Source organism: Thunnus maccoyii, chromosome 18, assembly GCF_910596095.1.
Source record: "Thunnus maccoyii chromosome 18, fThuMac1.1, whole genome shotgun sequence".
NCBI lineage: Eukaryota > Metazoa > Chordata > Actinopteri > Scombriformes > Scombridae > Thunnus > Thunnus maccoyii.
In genome coordinates this window covers 25844654-25870447 of record NC_056550.1, presented here as the reverse complement: position 1 = coordinate 25870447, position 25794 = coordinate 25844654, and the positions used below count along the sequence as shown (strand labels likewise).

General features: G+C 40.9%; 1 protein-coding gene across 1 annotated transcript; it reads right to left on the bottom strand.

The window, feature by feature from the left end:
• Positions 1-21479, bottom strand: LOC121883610 (noggin-like). The gene is made up of 2 exons (XM_042391972.1): positions 21399-21479; positions 1-1687 (listed from the first exon to the last, which is right to left on the bottom strand). Exon 2 carries the CDS (start codon positions 1068-1070, stop codon positions 402-404), a length of 669 nt encoding a protein of 222 aa, XP_042247906.1. The 5' UTR covers positions 1071-1687; positions 21399-21479; the 3' UTR covers positions 1-401.
• Positions 21480-25794: the final 4315 nt, after the last annotated feature.

Sequence of the window (25794 nt, the reverse complement as noted above, 5' to 3'; positions counted from 1 at the left end):
TCATTTCAGTGTCGTTTTATTGTACGAATATAAAGAATAAATAGCAAAAAAAATTTCCTTAATTTACAGGATAAAACAAGTCATTGATACACAACTGTATCAATAATCCCACGTTTAACTCTGAGGTCGATCTGCTTCATCCAAATATGGACAACTGCAAGTCCTTACGTGGCTCTATGCGCCATATCTCCATAAATACAAAATATATAACCAATTCTCCACAAATAAAGTAGACTCTGGTTACAAATAATACTGACTTTGTACAGGGAGCTATATAGAACTGCATGGCACCGCATATACAGAAAATACATTCCTACACTCGGTAGTGCATGTGAACAAGAATCACAAAAATAATGAGCTTATAATTTATTTTTGCTGCAGAGTCTTTTTTTTTTTTTTTTTTAACTGGAGCAGGAGCATTTGCAGTCTGTGATGATCGGATACTGAACCGGTATCCACGCGCATTTTAGTCCCCCTTTCCTCTGCACGCATCTCCATCTCAGTATCGTCAGGTGGGTCGAGTTCGCAGGTTTACACACCATCCCTTCCGGAACCGAACACGACCTTTTGCTCAGGCAGCTGCCCACCCGCACGAACCGCGGCCAGAACCTGTTCCCCAGGTCGGTCCAGGTATACACGATCGGACAGAACGAGTACGCCCACAGCCACTGCTGCAGCCGCCGCTTCAGTTTCTTACTGGGTTTGTGCTTCTTGCCGAACTGGACGTCGAAATCCACCGCTCTGATTTCCTTTGGGAGTACTCCACCGGGTTTTAGGATCTCAAAGTCCTCCAGTTCGTCGTTCCCGGTGTATTTGTCCTCGACTGGAGGTAAAACGGACAAAAAGCGGCTGTCAAAGTCTCCCAGGACGCTCTTCAACTCGGTCTCGTTAAGGTCCCTCTCCTTGGGGTCGAAGACTGGGTCCGGATCCTCTTTTAATTCCACAAGAGGCAGACTGTCACTCGGTATGGGGCGGAGAAGGTAGTAGTGCTGACAAATCCCCCTGTCCATCATCAGTCCGAGGGATAGCACTAATAGATACATGGCTACAAACTGCGGAGACTGATCCATGTCAGACAGGTCCAGCGGTGAGATCAGTGCGCACAGGGAGCAGTCAGGGAGCGCTGAAGGGGGGACACACTTTCTTGTGCGCAATTACGCGTGAGCCGTATCCAAACTTGCGTCGTGAGTGTCCCTTAAAAATCACACATTCCCATGATATAAATCCGTGAGGGAAATAAGAAAAAAAAAAAAAAAAAAAAACGTGTGTCCGTTGCAGCGTCAGTGGAAACTAGTTTTTATGATAAACTGCGTGACAGCGCTCAGAAGTCTCCTCGGGCTCCCTGCGCGCGGGCTCGGCATGATGCTCCTCTTGTCTCCGCTGCAAAAAAGCGGTGCGACTAACCCGCGACCTCCGTTATATCCTCCGCACGGAGCGTGATGTAATTCGTGTGCCGCTCTTTGAATATGGGTTTGTTGTCTAGGAGGAGATCCCCAATACCTCCTTCTTCCACCGCGCTGAAGGGGGGAGGAGGAGGAGGGAGAGGAGGGGGGCGGTGGTGGAGGTGGGGGGGAATGCCGGGAGAGATGAGACGCCCCCTGTCGGTTTTCCAGACTTCCTTCAATCAGTGTCACAGTAGGAATGATGCACAAAGTCTTTCATTCTGCTGGAGCTTCAGTTTAAGTTCCTGCAGAACATCCGAAACTTCTTATAAAACACAAAGTGTCACTTGGTTCAGAAGAGTTTTGAGGTTCTTGTGCTCAGAGTGTATTTGACTAGATGCATTTCAGAGAGACATAAACATGTTACTCCACTATATTTATCTGACAGCTGTGGAGACTCTGCAGATTAATATTTTACATACAAAACGTGTGATCAGTTTTAGAACAGTAAACTACCTAACAATCATTAAAATTAGCTCCCTCTCTGCAAGATTACACCAAAATGCTGCATGTTAATACACTTAGGAATACAACAATCCACTAATATAATATAAAATAATATAACATTGACAGTGAGCGGCCATTCTGCTGCGTTATTAGAACCTTTACTTTCAATATTTTGCTGTGAAATCTGTATAATTAAGTAACAGCAGGACATTTACTTGTAATTGAGTATTTGAACATTGTGGTATTTTTCAGGATTTCACAGATTCAATCACATGACATCAAGTCTTTCTTCTGTCAGCTAAATTAAACTTAGATAACCACCTATTTAATCAAATAATACACTTAGAACACCTAAATTATCAGTTTTATGTCCACTTGGTATTTGTTTTTATTGAGATACAGCTTGCAAATGATTTGTTTGGTCTTTTCTTTACATTATTGATTTAAAGGTCCATGACCTTAATATTAGACGTCACTCCAGAATGCATATTTTTTGTTGCTTGTAGAGTTTAGTCAACTTTGATTGTTTCAATGACAAGGAGGCAACTCTCCAAGTGTCTTTATGTTCCAACTGCACAACTATTCAGCCTTGAAAAATAAATGAATTCACTTATTATTGTTAAGTGAATTATTGCCTTATTGTCTTTAAACCCACCTCAGTCATTACAAACTCATTCTATGTATCCAAGTTCTGTTCAAACACACACAGACCTGTATTTCGAAATTCAAGTGAAGATCAGACAGTATATGTATGCAAATGTGTTTATACTGATGCACAAAACATCTGGATAATATTTGCATTTGACAGAAAGCTGCAGCCGTAAAAACACTCAGTCTGGGGTTTGAATATTTCACTTAACATCAACAAAGAGCTGGAAGCAGCTGATACAGAGTTCATGATAATGTCAGGCGGAGTGGAATGAGATGATTTTAACAAACTGAAAGATACTTAAAGGGAAACTAAGGGTGAGTTTATTTAACTTGTGTCCAGTTTATAAGAATCATTTTCCTGATGAACAATGCAGGAAACAATGAAGTGACATGATCTCACCTACTCTGCAGAACCTTTTTTTTTTGAAGAAAAGCGCAACATACAGCCAAACTATGAGATGAAACGGCCTGTGTTAAGGACACTTTTTGCAGCGTATTTACTGCTCGTGTCCAACTCAAGTGGGACAATATTTCTGCCTGTTACCGTGCTAGAGCGAGCCTCTCAATAAAGCCGGCCAAATTAGCTCCCAAATAAACAACGCTCACTAAGCAGCAGCCATGGAAAGTATCACAATTTGTGAACCTGTCTAAACTCATGCTCAGAGAATCATTCTTTGAAAAATAATTTAATGGAAGAACTTAGCCAGCTGCTACATCAGCCATAAACCATTCGCTTTAGATAAATGCATCTCTGTTTCATTTTTGAATGAGCTAATTCACACAAGCACTTGACCACACGACTCATTTACTTTACGGTCAAATGATGGTGAAAAGTCTGGAAAATGTCACCCGTATATTTTTCATCTGACCAGCACGTATCATAAACTATCGCTTCCCCCCCCCCCCCCCCCCACACCAAAAAAAAAAGCTTGACAGATAGGCTCAATCCATTGCATTCACATGGTAACGTCAGCCTCTTCAAATATTCATGAAATCACCAATTTTCAATGAATCATGCAAATAAAAGATTAAGAGCAATTTACTTTTGAGCAATTTAAATGAAGTAGTCGCACACTCGAGGAAGCATTAAAATGAAATCGGCATTTTAGTTCTCTTAACGTGCTGTAATATTTCATTTCTAACGTGTCAGGAGGGGTTAAAATCCAAATATGGTTTTCATTAAGTGTCATCAGGATTGCCAGGCTCATTTAATGCTGAGTTGTTTTTGTTTCTTCTAATCCCTTCCTACTGTTTTACCACAGGAACATTTTGATAGTGAAATATTCCTCCCTAAAAAAGACAGGTTACTTGAGACAGACGCCTGCTTAATTGAGGAGTTTTTTTATTCTTGAGTTAACAAAACACAGTTTCCTTGGCTAATAAACCCACCGACGTAATGACCTCTTTTTTTTTTTTTTTTTTTTGCGGGGGTCTGGTTCTTGAGAGGACTTTTAAACCTGCGCTTAAGGATATAGCATTCAAAATGAATCTCCTTGTTTGAGCCATGCGCGGGTCATTGTAGCCTTCCCTGCTGATTTCTCATTTAGTGAGAAAAAGCAGACTTCTCTCTTGGCAGACACCTTCAGCGCTGGTACCAAGAAAAGGCACGCTCAGGTAGAAAAACACAACAAAAAAAAAAAGGACTCAAGGATTTTGATAGCTTTCATCCATGCAGGAGCAAACCACAAAGACCCAAGAAGTCTTTTTTTTTTGTTTGTTTTTTTGGAATAAATCTGTAAAAAAGGACTTTTGAGGCTCGATATCCTGAAACTTATCAATAATGGAGAGCAGTTAGAGCGACTGAAGAGTGATTCAGGAAACACAAAGCACCTTTTCACACGCTTTATCTTCCTCGGTACGTTGTTTCACACCTCCTGCTAATTGTGGCCACAGTGCCAAGCTGAATACACACAGACATGAAGTGGGTGCCACTATGTTTACTCTGGCACTTGGGAGGTGTGCAATTTACTAGTTTGTTTAGCACTTTTTTTCCATTCCTCTGCAATCCAAGAGCACACAATCACTATAATCACCTCTGCTGCCAGTTTAAAGTAATAATTTTGAAGAATTTCATTTAAAATAAATGTCTGTTAAGTCGCTAAATGGGGAAACACAATGGTGATTGCGCCTATGGCTCACTGATGAAAGCTCTTGCGTTTGCAGTATTATGAACTGGGTGACAGTGGCGACATTTCCTGGGAAAATCACATCTCAGTTAGTGACACGTTTTCCACCACCCAGCAGTGGTTGGTCCGCCAGAGAGGGTAGGTAGAGCTACAGACTCACTCATCTTCAACTCACTTGTTTGTGAAGCGGCGTACTGTTTTTTTGGTTCCTGCTAGCGTTGCCAACTGCCAACTGACTGATGTCACACCATGGATGTATTAAAGGAGCTGGATACTGGACCAAAAATGGCGTCCTTTCAGTCCAATAATAATTGCTTGCATGGCAGATACGCCAAAAAAGTTTCTAGCTTCCGGGTTTGCTTCAGCATCGTGCGGCCCATGAATATGCGCAGTGGTGTTTCCGCAAGTTCTCGCTCTGCCCATAGACTTTACATTGTGATGATGTCATAGATTTTTAAATCACATTTCTTGGCTAAGGGAAAGTTTTACAAGTATAAAACCTCCAAGGATCAAAAATTCATAATAGAGTCATAATTGACCTTGTTTGCAGTTCAAGGTGTTCTGTCAACAGTTTACAGACGTCTCTTTTACAACAGTAAAAGAGGGGGGAAAATGCTTTTTGGGCCTCAGGGGGATTTTTCGCTGAAATACAGCGAGTGACCACTGGGAAAAATTGGCTGCAAGGTTGAGCAGCTCTTGAGCTCTTATTATACATGCATGCATCACACAGGCAACACTGTTTGGATCTCTGGGAAGTGAAGTCCAAAAACACACCTGCAATTACCACTTATCACCACAGGCGTCGCCAAAGAGAACAAAACAGAGAATTCGAGATCGTTACTTTAACTAAAATTAATTGCGACGACTAACCACTGACCATTTGATTTTGCATATCACACTGTTTATTTTCTGTTGGAGAATTTAAAGAATTTGTTATCTATTTATTATCAAAAGTGTTGAAATCACTTTTTTACATCTATGTAGTCAATCTTGTTTTTCAGGAAGTAAATATCAAACAAATTTTGGTTTGCATCAACCTGAAACAGGCATTCAGACAAGCCTCTGTCCTTATGACTAATGACTATTTCAGTCTGCAAAAATCTATTGTAAAGATTTAACTGGTTGTTTATATGTTTACAAGTTAATTTAAGAGAAATCTTATTCACAATAACATTTTGATAATGTATTGGCACTCTTACCAGTACATTATGATTATCAAACCTAGTTATCTATATATACTCAAATAAATACTAAATACTCAAATAAATCGTTTAAGTCAAATCCATTAGAGTCATCTTCAGGTTGTGCAGAACACTCATAAATATCTGTGGCTTTTAACAAGCACTATAATTAGCATGTTTAGTTCATTTTTCCCATAGGTTGCAGAGTTGATGCCCAAATGCTCAAAGCACCCAGAGCCTGGTATGTGAGTGTTTTCCTTCCATTCCTCCATGAAGGTTTCACAGACAGAAACTCTGCACCCAAACAAAGTCATTAAGTCATAGTACACGATCTATTAGCCACGCCAAAACTCAAAATACTTAGTGATTAGTCAGAAGACTGAGTTTGTACTTGGGCATATGGGTGACAGACAGGGTCAGAAGAAAGGCAGAACTAGTATACTAGTGCTTCAGTTGTCAATATCAGAAGAAAAACAAATAGACGATGATCCTTTAGAGGAGCTGGAGAAGAAAATATGTGACGTTTCTTCTTTTTCTGCCTTAAAATAACCTGAAACTTACAAAACTTAAGTCCTGGAGCAATCACATGGTTGATGGGGTTTAAATCTCCTGCACTGTTAATCAGGTATTAAATATTACACAATGTTAGGCATACTGAGCTTTTACCCCTCAGAGCCTTTGGCTCTTTGTAAATATCGTTTTTTTTCTTTCTGCTATAATCATTTTTCCAGTATTTTGAATTTAACTGGTTGAAGGTTGAGTTGAGTACAATTTTACAAACAGTACACATGGCCTCTTAGATTACAACTAATAATTTTGAAAAGCCACATTATTTTGGCAGTAATCGAAAAACACAACAGACACAAACAGGAAGTGAGGCCTAATTCTGTGTTCATGTCATATTGGAGTTATCATAATTATTTCCAACAAGTAAATAGCGTTCAGGTCAACATCCAAGTCATAATTACAACTAGGAAACTCCAATATATCCAACTTGGCGCTTCATAATACATAAGTGCCTGAAAGTCAAGCAGAAAAGAGATTAAACCCACATTCGCTGGACCCTCAATCAACCAACTGTGTAATCATACAACTGTCCTGAATTGTCCTGAATCTTTCCCATGTCTACCATCCATCCCATCTGACACGAACGTGGCACAAGGCTGCATTCAGACCGACTCATTTTAATGGAACCACTTTCAGCTCAGCTGCCGGGCCATCCCCCCCCCCCAAAAAAAGTTGAATCTGGCTTATCTTTTGCCAGCATGCAATGCAGCGTCATCCAAGAAGTTGACACTTTGGCGAATCAAATACCTGCAAAACGTACAGAACATGAACGCTGTACTTCGGTTAATCTCATGATTGTTGCAACACAAGATAAAACTGCCGTCGTGATAACTTCCCAGAGAAGTAAAACCTTCTCTCATAATATTATACATGACGGTAAAGTGTTTTGGTGTCTGATAAACCTTCGAACTCATGGACTGGTTACTCAAACTGGACTTCCTGGATCTTTTTTTTTAACCCTTGACACTAAAACCTCCATTATCTCAAATCTGTGACCATCTTCGAGTTTCCAAAATGATGATTTGAGTTTGTTCTCGCTGTTTTCCCTTACTGCAGTCAATTTTAATCCAATAAAATCTTCATCAGCTCGATTTGGTCAAACTCTGGTATGGACTCACACCCGCAAGTACACACACAGAAGCAGCATGCGCTGCCCAGGTCAGCAGTTTTTGATCAGCCTTTATTTTACTAGAATCCAAGTAAATACTTCTGCACTTGATAGATGATTCAGCACTCCATCAACCCGCCGTGTGATATAAATGAAGCCTGACGATCAGCACAGGCACACAGCAGGCGTCCTCTGCGGCTAGCGGGGGCATTTAGCGCATTTCAACGCCAGGCCAAAGCCGAGGCGTTGATCCCCACATGCCGATCTAGCTGGATTTTTACAGATCATCAGAAGCCAAAGCTGCAGCCGTGCCAGAGGCTCCTGTGAATGAGCGAACAGGCCCAGGAGTCAGAGCAATAGTAGTGGAGGCGGTGGAGGCGGGGGGATGACGGGAGGTCGCGGCGTCTCCAGCCCCTACAACACAGACGTCTGTTTGTGCCATGCAAAACCCCCTCACCGACCCCACCTTGGTCTCAAACTCTCAGCTCCTAATTCACACTTCATAAATCAAGATGACCTGTCTTCATGTGAATTCATCTCTCTCTGCGCCGGATAATAGTGGCGCTATTGTTCCACCCCGAGGATTCATTTCAGAGACATAAACTATCCTCGAGGCTGATGTACGGTCTTGATAGATATAGCAGCTTCTGGTTGTCCACGCGGAGACGTCAGGGGCTGAAATTGCAGTCCTCCGTGTCAGGCCATGTCTGCTCGGTTATATTTTCAATTCCTCTGGCAGCTAAAATAGTTCCAAAAATAAGAACACTAATTGGCCAGTGTTTATTTCTGTATGGGAGAAATACTCTAAGTGTTTTTAGCAGGTTGTTTGTGGCACGATGGTTTAACAGTCAGGTCTCTCTGGGAGGTACGGCTCAGTCCACTGCATGGAAAAAGAGCCGACTCTCCCCTTTTTTTAATAAATAAGGTCTTTTATGCGAAAATTGGTAATACAGTATAGTTGTGTGTGAGGCTGGCAGGGCAGCGTGTGACATCATGAGTGTTGACTCATGAGCAGATGAGTGATGCACACTGAGCTTTTTTTTTTTTTTTTTTTTTGACTTGCCTCCTCTCAAACTCATGTTTAGTGCCACAGAAACAGCAGTAAAGCCTCCCTCTACTTCTGTCTGTTGCCCTGTTGCTCTCTAGGGCTAAAAGGGGGTTGGGGAGGGTGGTGAGGGGGAGGGGGGCGTTCTGGTAATGAAGCAAGTGTTTCTACGCGGGTGCGAGGGGGCTGTCAGCTCTACACACTGCAGACCTCTGTCACCTGTTGCCACCAGCGGGAGGCTCGGACAACAGGCGGCGAGCCAAGCCTGGCGGCCAGTAGCAGGGCCCTGGCTCCACCTATAGACAGCTCAGTAGGGTGATTTGCAGAGGTGTCTACGGACTCCCGTGTGTTGAGCAGCGGCTTACAGCCAGGCAAACGTCTGAGTTTTTACGCCGCGACATGCCCCATCTCATGTAGACATGAAACAAACTGCTGCGCTCTTTTTGTGTCGGACGGACGGCTAATCGGCTCTTTCTTTAGCGAATTTGCCAAAGATTAAGCCATCTAGAGAGAGGACACACTGGAAAGTAAGAGTGTTTGTACCTGTTGTGAATGGCCACATGTGAAGGCGGGGTGGAAGGCCTGCCCTCTTGCACATGCAGACTCAAATGATGACACAGCGAAGGCTCAGCTAGAGAGATTTAAAAAAAAAGCACCCAGCAAGCAACAGCCAAGCAAAGAGTTAATCACACTCGTTTTGATTCCTGTGGAAACGGGAGTTGTTTACTACCTCAGTACACTACATGAAATAACTTCAAACAAAAGTTGAGGAAAAAGCTGATTGTCACAGTCTCCGGCTTCTCTCTACGATGTGTATTTAATGAGCTACCGGGAACCATTAAAAGAACAATGATGGAAGTGGAAACAAATCGCTGACATTGTTGGTTTACTGGTACGCCGGCGACGTGCTCGATGCAACGTACACAGAACTACTGGTTGATGAGAGGCAGGAGACTGACGACTGCTTTGCATCCGTACGTGTGAACGCAACATTAGCCTCTTTCTGGCTGCTTCTCCACGAACTCTGTCTTTTATGTGTCTTTGTAGTGTCAACGCAATGAATAGTACAAATGGGGATAACGGCGAACACTTCCAGACAGTCTGTCCTCAAAGGAATTCATGGTGTTGCACTCAACTGTTTACATGAAAAGTGACAGAAGAAGTTGTGTGAAGACTGAAAAAAAAAAAAGAGCTTGACAGAGAAGGTTTCAATCCTGCAACACCTGAGCAATGATTGCGTGAAGTGGAGTAAAGTGACGGTTTGGGAAAGTTGCAAAAATTGGCAGACGAAGACACCTAAAAAATGTGAGAGGTGTGATGGGGGGGGGGGGGGTTCAGATTTTCAGATGCTGTTTGAAGGTCTGACAAGCATTTTATGTATTACTCTATTTACATGAATGACAAGAACCAGGCACAGATGTTTAATGGTTATCTATCACAGTTAGACCTTTTCTACTATAGGAACTTAACAGCCTCCAACATCTGCTCCTAACTGGAATTTTGTGCAGTTTTGACACTTGCACTTCCACTGTATTTTACAAATCGAGATGTTTGGAAATATGTAATTAAAAAGACAAAAAGGGGATGAGCTTTGCTATGTCACACAAGTATAACAATGTAATTTTATGTGCTGTTTGGTAGACAAGTAACCACTTGTAGACGTGTTTGTAAAACATAGCAGTGCAGTGTGTGTACAGTTTAGGCTATTCGTCAGTGAATAAATGCTACAATTCCTCAAGACTCAAGCCGAGTCCCTGTGTCCCACCTGCCAATTAAAGTGAAGGGGGTTAGCCCCAAAGTTAGCGACAATGGGTTAGCCTAACCTGAGCAGTTCAGTTCAGTCAGCAGGAAGTTTACATTTCCCCAAGCTGAATCCAAGACAGCCAGGATTAGCCTCCTTTCTCACTAGAAGTCCATGAACTTTGCATTTTTGTGCATCAACTTATGTCCATGAGGCGCTCCAGAACCCTGAAGCTGAGTTTTTATGAACTGAGTGACATCTGCAGGAGCATGAAAGTGTTTGTGGCGAAAGTTATCCAGTATTATAATGGATCTCTGAGATAACACAGTGTTGTGCTTATAAGCCAAAACCTGAAGAATAACCACTTATTATATCTAAGTCCAAGATCAAAATAAACCCTCATTAAATCTAAGAGATCCGCAGGACGAGAGAATGTCAGGGAGATTTCAAAATCGAGAAGACAAATTAGTTATTTTTTCCTCCGTACAAACACATCGACGTGAGCGCACATGAAATTCTTCAGGTGAGCTGTTTGGCTTTCTGTGAAGCTGAAAAGGGAAACAGTGAAGCAGTAGATGAGACAGAGAAATGAAGACTGACAGCCAGAGGAATGGGACTTGAGTTGGGAGGGATGGTTGGGGGTTTGGGCCTTGCCAGCAGCAGCAGCAGCAGCAGTCAGTGCTGCAGTGGAAAGGGTTAACACGAGACAGTAAAGTGAATCCAGATGTGCTGTTATTATTAATATCTCTGGCTGATGAATGGGAAGGTAAAATTACAGGCGCCAGCCAGGGAGGCCCCGTGTGTTGCCCTGCCACCCAGGCGCTTCCCAGCTCACCTCCACGGCTCCGGCGGCAGCAGCAGCAGCAGCAGACCGGGGTGAGACCGTCAGCGGGGTCTCCACGTGGCTTCGGCGTGTCAAACGCTCAGGGAGGCAGCGCTGGCAGACAGGCAGGTAGACAGACAGGCAGTCACTTTCACCGGCCCGGCGTTCCAACGCTGAGCAGAGCGGTGGGCAACAGACACATGACTTCATACCTCACTTTCATTTCAGTCGCTGCTCTGTGTCAAGTCGAAATGAGGAGGGAGTGATTTCATGCTAACGTCTAAACAAAAACGAACCCCTGAAGGACAATCTACTGTATGTGGTAATATAGTTCTCGGATTGAAGGTCGATTCTTCAGTCCAACAGAAGAAGGGTTAAGACAATGGAAGTAGAGCTGAAATGATGAGTCGCCTAATCAATTACACATCGACAGGCAACGTTTTTCCTGATTTCAGCTTCTCATAGTTGCAATTTTCTCTGTTTTATATGAAAATAAGCTGAATATATTTGGATTTTGGACTGCTGATCACACAAAAAAGGCAATTTATACCATCATCTTGGGCTCTGGGGGAAAAAATATTGACTAAATGATTCATTGAATAATAGAAACAACAGAAGAATCAATAGAAAATAATCCTCATTGCAGCCTCAGATGGAGCAAGTAATCTGAAATTAATGTACAAGATTATATGTTCGTCAGATTAAATAAAGCATCACAAGTCTGCGTTTTCCAGCCTCTGTGAAGACAAAACCAACATGTTTGTTTAACAATCAGCTGCTGTTAAACTGCGGTAACAAGCAGAACGATATGACGGAACCTATATTCACTTTGTTCGTTCCGTGAGCTCGTCGCACCTCCTCCGGTTCACACCTCGGTCGGTCCAACATGTGACCGCTTGATCCAAACAGACGCAGAGACAGACGGGATTTCATATGATTTCTAGGAGCCAGAATAATTTTTTTTTTTTTTTCCTCTCTCTCTCTCTCTTTTTCCCTTTAATCATAAAACGTGACACTCGGGCAGTGACGTCTCTGCGTCCTGTTATTTAACAGAAGCTCTGCTGGTTTAAATCAGGAGTTTCTCAACAAGTGTTCAAAACTCAAACAGACACGGCAGAGCCACATCCACTTAAAAACATGTGCTGAAGACCCTCAAATGGTTCCATTTAGTTTATTTGTTTTACTTATTGTTTCTGGAATAGCTGGTAATAAAAGCTCAAACATAAATTCCTGCTTTTCAGTTTTATGATTAGTTGGTCAACAGTGCAGAGGTCTCGATGTACAGCTCTACGGGTGGTATTGCACAATTTTTTAAATCATATTTATTTTTGTTAAGAGAGTTTATTGTGTTTGTGTGTGAATGAAGACATACTATCTGGGATCATTCTGAACATTTACATTGGAGCAAACTTCACTATATGTTGCATCATCAACATCACAGAAGAAGAAAGAAGAACAAGAAGAATGTAACTGCAGCTGCGTCTCAACTGGCAGCACCTAATGATGATCTCTACTCTGTCTACTTCTCACTGAAGTGACTTGTGGTTTGTGCCGAAACAAAAAGTCAACTAATCAATTAATTGACAATTATTTTGACAATCTTAATCATTTGTGTCATTCTGTAAGCAAAACTGCCACATTTCCTGATTCCATCCTCTCTAATTTTCAGCTTTTTCTCTATTTTATATGACAATAAGCTGAATATATTTTGGATTCTGGACTTTTGATCGGACAAAACAAGCCAGTTAAAGACATCAGCTTGGGCTCTGGGAAATTCTGATGGACGTAACTGTCACCATTTTATATTAAGGACTATACGGTTAATCAATTAATAACAACAATCTGTAATCCATAAAGTCTCAACATAGGGTCAGTGCCTTGTTGTAGCCCTGACAGAGAGAGAAATTCAGAAAGAGGAGAGTGTTTCTGGCCGATGGAGGATGGAGCAGCAGACAGAGGGACGGGTGTAGGAGAGGGTGGTGGGAACTGAGAAAAAGGCATAAATCCACTAGGGGAGTTGGAGCCTGGCTGGCCGCAGGGGCTGTTGTTTTAACCGTCAGACGCATGGCTGCAGGGAGGGGGTGGTGCAGTGGTTGTAGGTGGGATTTGGAGGGGAAGGTAGGGGGTGAAGGAGGGGGGGGGAGCGTCCCTCTCGGGTTGCTGCTGTCCCCAAGCAGTCCTGTGGGAGCTCCCCCAGCCAGCCTCTCTGTCGCTGTCTGCCCCCCCTCCCTCCGCCTCACCACCACCACCACCACCACCACTGCCCGGCATGGGGGCCCCCCACCATCCCTCCACATGACAGCCCAGAAGACAACCTCATGCTGGCTTTATTCACCCTCCTTTGTGCATTTTCAACACAGGGATACCAGACAAATTATGCTTAATGACCGGCGGTGGTTGCCAGAGGAGTGGCTGCTTTGTTGCCTGTGCCAAGTGTATAAATGTTGGGGTGCAACCTTACACAGCCACCCTGGGTCCTGCTGGGAAGATGCCCTTTCTGTTACTGGATTAAACAGGCTGGACTGGGTTCAGGTCTGACTCCAGAGATTGTTACTCTGACATGTTGTGTCCATATAGTAACAACCGGACGTCCTCAGAGTCCAGTTTAAAATGAAGGACGCGTTGCCCCTTGTGTTCTTGTTCTTGTTACTATCCCGTCTTTTATTGTGAAGGACCTGTAACCTTTGCTATAAATAAATCTAACCTATAGATTGATAACTGATGAGAAAATGTTTGCAGAATATAAATAATAAGGCAAGTCTGTTGTCTAAAGCTTTGCATAAAGTGCACATAAAACAAATACAGCTTGTAATATTGTTAACTGCTCCCTTAGTTACCTACCTAGATGATTAGTCAAAATTAACTGACAACTATTTTGATAATCAATCAATCATTTAGGTCATTTTTTTAATAGCAAAAGAACCCAATCATTCTCTGGTTCCAGGTTTTCCAGTATGTGTATCAGCTATTTTTCTCTTTATGTAATTGTAAATTGAATATCTGGAGCAGCATTTTCCAGTTTTGGCCAAGTTTTTGTAAACCGACATACAGTAATAATCAATGAATCAAGACAACAATAAGAAGACTAATCAATGATGAAAATAATAATAATAACACCCTAAATGTAAGGCATATTAAAGGTAATGAAATGTCTCTACAAACGGCTGTAAAACTGATAAATTACACTGTATTTCATAACAATTTGGAGTCTACGACCAGAAAATTGAGTCAGCTTGTGATTTCCAGATGTTTTAAACATGTTCACTCTCTATATGATCCATCAGTTGGCATCGAAACTGGGCAACACGGTCAAGGTGTCCAGTAAAATCACTGGTGTGCAGCAAACCTCCCACTGAGGTCCATATTGTCCTAAAATGATTAAAAACTGAGAAATGGATGGACCAACACATTGTTGGACTTCATAAGATTTGTTGACGATAACAAAATATAGAATATCGCCTATATCCTTATTCTTGGTCAGATACAGGTTTCCAAAAATTATGTGTAACAACGTCAACATTTATTTTTTTCTATGTGAAATAAACACACGTAATTCGAATATATTATATATGAAAAACTGTTTATAAATATATATATTTTACTGTTATTTGCTATTGTGTGTAGAGTATTTGCACTTACTAGACTCTTTATTTTATTGCTTTTTTTTAATTGTTTTTATTCTAGTTTGCTGAATTTCCTCTTGTGAGACAATAAAAGTCTGTTTCATTTCTAGATTTGTTAAAAGTCAGAGCTAGAGAAGTAATGCAGACTCTCTGCTGTGAAAAGAAAAAAGCTCTGATTTATCTACAGTGGAGTTGAATTGCAGAAAGTGACTTTCAAACAGGAAAATGTTAATTGATTTCTAATCAATGTAACTGAGCTGTGTGGGTAAGGCGAATAGTAAAAAGCTTGGATTTCGACTAATTCTAAGGGGGTCTGAAAAATGAGGAGTGGCGAAGAGAGGAGACTTTTAAAAAAAAGCTGGAGTCAGTCTGATTGCTCCCCAGGGAGACATTTCCACCCCAGTGTCCCACAAATGACATGTTTGTATGTAACATAATATGCTTTCTTTAAGAGGTGACGCTTTAGTGGGAGACACATTCCTCCCGAGGGCCCTACAGTCAAACTCTGAAAATGTGTTGGTGGTTCGACTTCATCTTTCTTTTGTCAAACATAAAAATACTAGTGAGAGATCCTACCTGCTCAGGTGTCTAATTAAGCTTGATTTATACACTCTACTGATTCCCAGAATGCCTGGAGAGCCTGCGAGAGCATAAAAAAGTCACTTAGCTTTACATTTATCTGTACGTGCGGCATGTAGAATGTGAACAATCAGACCCTTTAAGCTTATACACATCCACCGGTGTAACAAATTAACTATTTTCAAAGTGGAATTTGATCTTTTTTTTTTTTTAAAGAGGGATTCTTATGTCAAAATTTATTGGACAATGAAATCAAACATCTGTGTTGCACACAAGCGAATTAACAGGCAATTTGTACCATTGAGATCTGTTTTAGTTTAAATTAGACCGTCACATAAACACACACACACAGAAACAAAGACGTTTTCCTGCCACTTCGGCCTGAGTGCTGTTTGTTTTCTGAAGCATTTTTTCTCACGCTCCGACGTAAAGATTTCACCAGACACCCGACATGGAGCCTACGGAGATCCACAGCAGACACCGGCTGCATTCATGTGTATTTGACGTCAATAAAAAAAATGAGATGACAAGAAAGTATTGAGATCACAGCCCAGCTGAAAAATGGACTCCTGCAACTGATCGCTTCCCAAAACCTGATGTGTGACAAAAAAGAAACAGGAAGTACAGAGGACAGAGGACAAAGAGAAATAAAATAAAAACTATACAGCACATGCAAGTGTTTTAATTTCATGGAGAACAACATTTAATCAAGAGTTCTCATTTTATTTTAGATGTAGTCTGGTTTTTGTACACAAGGAGAACAATTATGTTTGCATTAACTGAACATGAATGAACTAAAAGGCCTTTTCACAGCTAATGTTGTCATAGTAGGACAAGTACAGCCATGTTCCCATCCAACAGCAGCTCAAGTTTTAAACAAATTTAAGAGTTATTGCGCCTCCACTGCTGTTACTGTGAATATTAGGAGTTGATTGATCAAGATAGACCATTTGTGGCGCTAATTCTCCAATCTGGTGCCGTTAGACCATTGCGGACGAAGAGGACACAATGAGATGAGGTCAGGATCTATTTGGAAGATCAAATAATATCTATTATTTGATCTTCCAAAGATCCTCCATCCTGAACCGGAAGTCTTTCTGGTCCGCCACTTTGAAGGTTGTCTCACATCTCTTATATCTGCTCTGAGGAGCCTTCAAGGATGTCTTTTACCGTCTTTTACATGTCTCCTTGGATTGGAAGGCAGTTATTGATTGGACGCCACAGCTGATCGGACTGATACATCACAACATCGCTGCAGTTTCATACCGGAGTGGAGCCAGATTACAGATTAAACTGTAGTGTGCATCGCTCCCCCAGATTCACCATCTGGTTAAAAATCTGTGACTTGTCAGTCTGACCAACAAAAGAACCATAAACAACTTTCTTCATTTACAAGAAAGATTTTTCTTTTCATGATCTGTTATTTTCCCCCCCATTAACTGTTATTATGGATGAAATTAAAGTCAGAGAGAGTCTGTCTGTCAGCAAGAAACACATTTTAAACACATTTATATTTGACATCATTTATCGTCATTTCCATTCAGTCACATGTGAGGCTGAAAATTCCTGAGCGTCGGGTTTCTTATGAGTTACATAATTTCCTTTTTCCCTCAAACATTTCGCTTAATAAATAATTTCCAGCATTCAAAAGACACTCTGATCATATTCTGGGTTGTTAAATAATGAATTCACAATCAGAATATCAATGAATACACACGGAAATGATGAATAAATAATATAAACGCAGGTTTTTATTCATGTGCAGGTGTTTGTTGAACAGGTAAAAGCTGCTCTGGCAGTTAGAACTGTTCACCTTTACTAGTATCACCACAGTGCACATGTGTGTAGACATAAACCATCAGAAGTCTACAGCTGTTAAAGCCGACTGACAGCCGATCAGCTGCCAGCGTCATCAGAAACGGACATCGCTTCACGAGACACTTCTGAGGAAAGGACGTCTCATTTCTCTAAAAAAAAAAACATATTTCCTCGTTTCTTCTTCTTCTCCTCGTTCGGTTTCCTTGCAACGCAGCCTCGGTGGGAGGGACTAAGACACAAGGAAAAGACGGAAGTGAGGGAAACAACGTGGGTGCAGTTAAAAGACTTGAGCTGTATCCGTTAAAAGAGCGGCGGTCAAAGCTCAGACGTGGAAAACGTGATGGAAATATGACATTTCTGTTTGTTTCATGTATTCATCGCTCCACACAGATCTGATGCTTTGTTTTGTTGTTTAGTTTTACAACTTTTTTTTCAAATTTTTGGTTTTCACTCAGGTTTTTTATGCGCAAATTGCAGCGTTACAAAGCTACTGACTGTCGTTAATCCTAAATTTTACATTCAAATCCTTCAGGTTTATTTTTACTGTCGATCAATCTTTTTCAGTCTATAAAATATGATAATATAGTGAAAAATCACAATTTCCCAGAGTAGTTTTTGTCCAATAAAGCGTTGAAAACACAAAAAAATTCAATTTGTATTGATATAAAACAGGCAAATGTTTGGCATTTTCCTTTAATGAATGATAACAATGAATGAATGATCAAAATTGTTGTCAATCAGCTAATCAATTAATCAACTTACTGTTTTCAGAAAATGTGTTACAAATGTTTTATATGCTGCTGAGTGTTTTGTCTTCTTTCTTCTTCTTCTTCTTCTTCTTCTTCTTGTAGTGTTTCAGATCTGCTGCAGATAAAATGTTGTTCTTTTGGGGGAAATCTAGATTGATAGATGATCCGCCGTGTTGTGATTTGGCAATTTGGCGTGGAATGGTGCACTGTCACCGAGGTCCAGTGATCAAAGGAGTCACAGGGGTCAGCAGGACAGCTCACAGTCTTCACACCCAGAACAGCCCTCCTTCAGAATAAACTGCAGATTTTCCCATCTTATCCCCCCTGCCATGTGAAAACTCTGGAGGTCAAGACTTTTGGGCCGCAAAAGACAAACGTTCTTATTCAGAAGCCACATATGTTAAATTCTCTTTCCGGTGTTGATGCTAAATGGTCATTTCGGAGGCGTTTAGTACAGCACTTCATTGAGATTACTTGGTAATTTAACAGTGGGATCCCACAATGTCATATTCTTTGGATTGTGTGTTGTTAAGGCTTCAGTTGCCTACTTTAAAGTACTGATTATTCCTTTTATTGTGTTTGTTTTAAGTCAGATTTAAGTGGTTTAAATACACATCATTGACCTGGTAGAAGCTCTTTGGGGATCAAAGAAATTCTCCGCCAGCATGGGTGCTGTTTGACTGTGAAAACTCAACGTTCTGCCTCTGACCAGAAGGGATTCACTGTGAGATAGAGACGGAGAGGGGATCAGTGGCCGGCCTGGCTGAGGGAGGGAGGGAGGGAGGGAGGGAAAGTGGAGGACGGGGGGGGGGGTTGAAAGCAAACAGCCTACTGCCAGTGTGATATATGTTTAAGCCCACTGGGTGCAAAGCAGAGACACCCAGCTTAAGATCTTTACCTCGTCTCAGCAACCGGGATGGTCGATCCCTGCCAACGCTGTGACTCAAGCTGGTGCTTTATTAAAGAAAAACAGACGCTGCGCTTAAACGCTCATATGAAGGCAAAGACGAGAGAATTGTCTTCGAAATCTGCTCAATTTTATAAAAGATTTCTTCATTCTTGGATACAAATACAACTTATTATTGTATCCATAAAACTAATTTGAGACTATGGATCAATAAAAATAACTTTTTCCAGGCTACTGCCAACACATTCCTCACCGTTTTTGAAAGGGTTAAATTATGTAACTTCTGCTGAGGGCTTTTATTGCTAAAAATGAACAAGTGATACTTGTACAAAAGTATTTTTAGAAAGAAAAAGAATGTGCTCAGCGAGTTAAAAGGGAATATCATAGTTTGTGGGATAGAAGCGGGCGACACGGAGAAAGAAAATCCTCTATCACAACATATTATATCACGATATCATCACATGTATCTCAATACAGTAAATATTCCAGGAAATCAGATGGTCAGTGGATTAAATAACCAGACGGAAATGTCTGAGCCAGTTAATTATATACTTAACAAATCAAGAAAGTTCATCACATGGATGCAAAGTTGTGTTATAATAGCCTAATAACTCAGAGGAAATATTTAAAGGGATAGTTAACCCGCTATAAACGGTATGAAACACATCTGATAGGAGACAAATTACACAATACAGGATGTTTTATGTGTGTTTTATCTGGTTATTTAAGCTTTTCACTGAGAAATGGCTCAACAGTTGAAGCCATTTTAATATTCTTGAGCAAATCAGTGTCAACTGCAGTATTATGTCTACAAAAACTACATTTATGCTTACAAAACTGAAATACAGTACACAGCTTGTCTCTACTACACCGTGCTTTACTCACCAGATGTTTTCAGCTGTCATCACGTCTGGTGTCTGAGACTGTTTCCTGTTTTCTTTTATACAATTCATTAATCAGTCATGTGACTGATAAACCATCATAGATACCAGGTGTAGAAAACAACATTATTATCACTCGTTTCTTAAAAAAATACTACTCACAACATGTGTTAATGTCAACCACAGATTGACTTTGAAATGAGTTAGAATTATACATAAATATTAAGAGAGTGAGTATACTCTGTTTTGAAAAATGAGTTTGAAAAATGAGGCTGAATAAATACAGAATTTGTTGCCTTGTATTGAAAAATGAATATTCAACCTTTTTACCCATTGATGCATTAAGATGAAAGATTGTTATTTACAGGCTTTGATATTTCTTGTTCAGACTTCGCATCGACTAGGAGTAATTATATTCCATCCAAAGTTGTTTTTTTTTTTAAAGGATGATGATGTTGTTTTGTGTGCTTTATCTACGGTATCCATGGTGATTTATCAGTTAATTGTATGTAAGGAAACCAAACAGCCTCGGACACCTCCCCGATGTAGGCGAGACAGCCGAAGATGTTTGGTGAATAAAACACGGCGCGCTGAAGAAGAATCAGCAACGACGTGTTTTCTTTCTGACGGACTAACGTTCACACTAGTCTGCACTTTACTGTTTCCACATTCTCAGAGTTAGAAACCGTAGACTCGTGCTTACACCGAGTTAAAAGGGCGAAGTATTCAAATGTCTGTGGAAGTTTTGGCGAACGTACGTATGTTTAATTTAGTTCCTTGGTGTGACGAATCAGTTAGGATATTGTCCACATGTAGTGATATTTCATCTGATTATACTTACTGTTCTATGGTGTCACCACTGAGAAATTGCCACGATGGAACTACTTTCAGACGGGATCTATTTTGGTCAGAAATGACATAACTCTTCTAGAAATTCACACCACAAAAAGTTGATGCTATTATAATGTTTTGTACTCAATCAGTGTAAGCAGCTACAGACTTTTATGTCGAAATAACAAAAGAAAATTATTTTTAGACAGAGAGACAGAACATTCAGAGGACCGTGGAAGTTTTTGTTTTAACTTGTGAAATAATCTTTCATCTGATTATACCAATTTTTTTTTTTTTTGGTGCCATAACCGAGATGATGATGGAATAAAGGCTGATTTAGCTGTCAACCAGGACTAATATCTCCTGGTTAAAAAAAATGACTGAATTCTTCCAGAATTTCACTTCAGAAATAGGTTGATGTCATTTTAATGTTCTTTAGTCAATCAGTGTAAACCAGTGAGAGAAACCAGAGAGTTTAAATCGACTGGAACGATGATGCATCTGTATGATAGATATGACATCCAATCACCACCGTCGACTCCCGTCTGTTTTTACATTCGGCCTGACGTCGCTCTGCTCCGACCAGCTGCTCCGACCGATTCTTAACAGCGCCGTGAAAATCCATCATACCGACTATGAACGTTTACTGCTCCAATTCAACTTCCCAGACACTCAAGTATGAAAATAGTGGCTCAGAGACAGAGGCCCGGTACCCGACCCTGGGACTGACTCACAGTTACAATTTTGTATTTTTTTTTTTCTCTTTAAATGTCAGTCTGACGCCAAACTGAGGTCTGCAAGTAAAGACAAGGAGGGGGTGGTGGGGGGGGACTGCTATTCACCATGCTGTAACAATTAATTAGGAGTCACTCAAATTACCTGAGCGGTCCAGAGACAGTCAACCGAGAAACTCCCCATAGCGGGAGAAGACCAACTCGGACCACCCAGAGCCTCACAGAGAAACGCCGCTGCTGTTTCTGCAAATCATCTGGAAAAAAAGGCAAACAAATAAAATATAAATATTGTGTCAATTAAGGCAAAGCATAGCTTAAAAAAAAGCCTAAAACTGAACTGAAAAAGCCAAAAAAAGAAAGCAGAACACCAGCTGGTCACGGCATCAAATCACAAAAATATGGATATAAAAAAAAAAAAAAAAAAAGTTCCTTGAATGTGTAACAAATAAAAATGAAATGAGATAATAATTTAAGCAATCATTTGAGCAGTTTTCACAGCACTGGTGGTGATAAAATGAGCATTAAAAATTTCTGAAGCATGATGCCCGAACTGGCTTTGTGCAAACTTCCATTCTTTTCCCTGCGGAGTTTTTAAAAATAACAATGGCACTCAATCTTCTGGCCTTTGCAGAGTTTGCGAGAGAGAACTGCAGCGAAGTAGACCGAGTTATGACAATCACAGCTTGACAGACAGTAGTTCCTCTACCTCTATGAAGTTGATTTATTTAATATTTAAACCCATTTCACAGAATTTCCTGCAGCAACAAACAGGTTGAGCTGGTGAGGACAGACGGGAAAGTGTTGACTGTGAAAGCTGAGGAGTCTGTGGTCGGATGGTTTTTATTGTCTTTTTGATTCCGCTTGGCGGGGAGTCTGCTTCTGTGCTGCCTGATATGACTTATACTGTGCTTTCCTTAGCGTGCTGAGGTATCGACCTTATGCGTTTCAGCAACAAGGAAGTGCTCTGACTCAGTTATTTTGCCTTTTAACATCCCATTTTTTAACCCTTACAGCTCATAAGAGAAATATCTGGCTCTTTAGCTGCTAAATGCTCCACTATGTTCAGCAGCTAGTCTACAGCTAACTGTGTCTGTTTGCCGTTTGGTGCTGAGCAAGTAGTGTACAGTGACTTTTTAGAGCTTTTTCTCCTAAAACAGCTGCCTGCTGCAGCCGAAAACAATGCTATGAGAGCACTGACAGTGACCGTAAAGCCAGGAGGAGCTGCAGAGTCGCTGATAATTCTCTGTTAGCCTCTCACATCGCACACTACCATCTCATCCACTGTTATGAAAATATCGATTATTGATGCTTTAATGTTGCTATAGTCACTGTACATTTACCGAGCAATATATTAAATATAATTATATTGTTATAATTAGAACATTAAAATGTTGCTTACACATTCATGTATCATTTAACACTCTGAAAGAGACAATTCTTCAGCCTTCTACTTTTACTTTTAATACCAAAGTATTACATCCAAATATTTTTGCTTATTAGTTTTATGAGAGAGACCAAAGATGAGCCATGGTTAAGATGAGACTAATTTTCCTCTGTCACTGGCCAGGTGATCAAAGCCAATACTTGTACATATATATCATTTTATTTAAAGGCATATTATGCAGGATTTTCCTAAAAAACGTCTAGACTCATACGACAGTAATCCCTCTCAATCATCACTTATGACCCACTAGAAGTGTGTGACTAAGTATGTATCTACAGATGCCCTCTGTCTGTATTTTCTTATTATTTTGCTGTGTTCGGGACATTTCTGGTTGTCAGCCTAACAGCGCACAGAGTGTGAGGCCGGGACTCATAGCGTAGCGACCAGGTTACAGCTCTGTCTCTCTCCTCTGCTCTGCTCTGCTCTCTGTCTCTGTGTCACGGACGTATAAAGAGCTGCAGGTCTGTGTGTGCGTTTGACCGAGGGCGGGGCTGAGCTACACACAGACGCACAGCAGAGAGGCCGCAGCGGACAGCAGATGAAGCTGCTGCATTCACACCAAATCAAGCAATATGGCACCTTCCTGCAGGATTGTGCAGAGATACGAGCGTGTTTATTTATGCTCTAGAAAATAACCGCTGTGAAACAATCACAAAATAACATTTTATTTATGTAATTCACTGCTTTGTTCTCGCTAGCGCCGCTCCCTCTCTTCATTCGCTTTCTAGCTTGCTTGACCACCGCTTTGCTCTCTCTCTCACTCTGGTGCCATTGAGCCGAGGAGTAGGGGCCAACTTTGAATGTTGTGTCTACAAACAACAATCCTGCATAGTGTGCCTTTAAGTGACCACAAAGGACTTTAATTTTTAATTGACCTTTTTCACATTGTGGTATAACTACTTGCATTTAAGTGAAGGGTCCAAATATATTTCACCACTGAGTTGAAAGTATTGATACAATATTGCTGCCTGATGCTCAATTCTGAGGATTTGAGACCAAACCCTATGGTTCCCACCAATGTCTTAGATAGAAAAGGGTTATTATAACTCCTCTAGAGACATCTCAACATCAGTCCAGTCCTTATGTCTTTTTGCTGAAAACAGTGATGTCTATTGTAGGACAGTAGCACCAGTTGAGAATCAGGGTTATAGTCTATGAGGCTTTGGGGAGCTGACAGTGAATGATGTGCTGCCAGTCACTCAGGCACTCTGAGATTGGCGTCTCCAAAGGCTTTAGCAGGAGAAGAAACACACTAGGGTCAGACTAAACAAAGCACCGTCCACCCCGGCCTCTCTGGAGACTACAAAGGGCAAAGCTGCTCCTGTCAATCCACTTGGATGGGCTCAGAGAAGGTGGCAGGTAAACCACTTAAAGAGCTCAGATGATACGGTAACACAAATAATCAGTGTCATATATTCTTCAAGGAAATGACGATCATCCCGTCACTTCAAAGATGTTCTTATCTTTCTGAGCGATGGTTGTTTGAAGTAAGCGTTGCCAGTTTTAAACAAAGTTAATAAGATTAAGGACACAACAGAAAAATAGAAAAATACTGAATTAATTCTTTTTTAGATTATTGATAGATCATGAAAGGATTCTGTGTAAACATGTAGTCTCTTCTATGGTTTCATGCTGAAATAATTAGTCGCTTAATTGATAAGTCGATTGACAGAAACTTTTGCCACTTCTCGCATTCTCAAATTTGCTGTTGTTTTCTGTTTACCTTTGGGTTTTGGACTGTTGGTCAGACAAAACAAAAACTATTTGAAGACATCAACTTGGGTTCTGTGAACTCATAAGGGGCATTTTCAACATTTTCTATCGACCAAACAATTAACTGTTGGTCAAAAAACATTGTCACCTTTCTGACAAAAGTAGAATTTATGGCAGAGCTGTTGTATTGGATTGCATTAGATTGCACATGTGTGAGTCGGCCAGTGAGTTCCATCAATGTGACCAATCACATCATTAGTGACAGTGTCTAAAGCTTCACATCACTTTTCTAAATTTAAACTGAGATTACACATTATGCAATAAACATTTTCAGTGCAGGAGCTGCTCTAACAAACTGACAGAGTCACAGTGTTATAACAGAAGGACATACAGAGGTTTTATTCTGAGCTGAGGCTGAATTCACACTGTGTAATAAAAAAAACCACTGTTCAAAGAAATGACTAATGCGCATAAAAGCGGTAACTTTAGATAATCCTTGAGTAACAAACTAATATCCAACCAAGATTTAGATTCTGACAGACAGTAAACCTCCACTAATGGTTAGCGTCAGTTACCATAGTTACCATGGTAACCCCAAGTTTAAATTAGCTGTCTTTCTGAACTGGAAACCTAGAGTTTCCCTCATCTCAGGGTTAACAAACTCAGAGTTTTCACTAAACCCGCTTTCTGGAATACCACCCTGGACCAGCTCCTAGTTATGCTACTATAGGCCTAGACTGCCAGGGGGACTTCCCATGATGCACTGAGCTCCTCTCTCCTCTTCTCCCTCTCCATCTGTGCGCGTTCATGTCTCATTAATGCATCTAACTAACTCAGTATCTTTTCTCTCCTGTAGTTTTCTGCTTTCTCGTCTCCTCCTGTTGCTTTCTCCAGATATTTCTGCCTCCGGAGCTGTAGAGTCTGGATCTGTGATTGCAAGCCACTTACTGCCCCCATGATCCTGCTCAACACCCACTGCTACAGTTATTAGAAACCGAGCCCAAAAGGCAAAGGACTACTGTAAAACAGTAGCCCTTGCCTAACGGCGAGTACACTATTGTTTTTCGTGTTTGTTTCTTTCTTTCTTTATTATTACGCCACTTACACCCTTAACTTGACCCCCTAAACATGCTCAAAAACTCACCAAATTTGGCATACACATCAGGTCTGGTGAAAAATTTGATAAAATGTAAAAATTAACCCCCAAAGTGCCACAACGTGCTCTCTAGCGCCACCTATGTAACTAATATGGCCACCACGGCCCATAGGAATGTCGTAGAGAGATCAAACCAAAACTCAATAATTCATCTCATCAAAACCTACAAATCATATGGTGACACGCCTGACCTAAATCCAACAGGAAGTCTGCAATTAGCCTTTCAAA

Coding starts and splice junctions, on each gene's coding strand:
- LOC121883610 (XM_042391972.1), bottom strand. CDS start 1,070: ATGGATCAGTCTCCGCAGTTTGTAGCCATGTATCTATTAGTGCTATCC.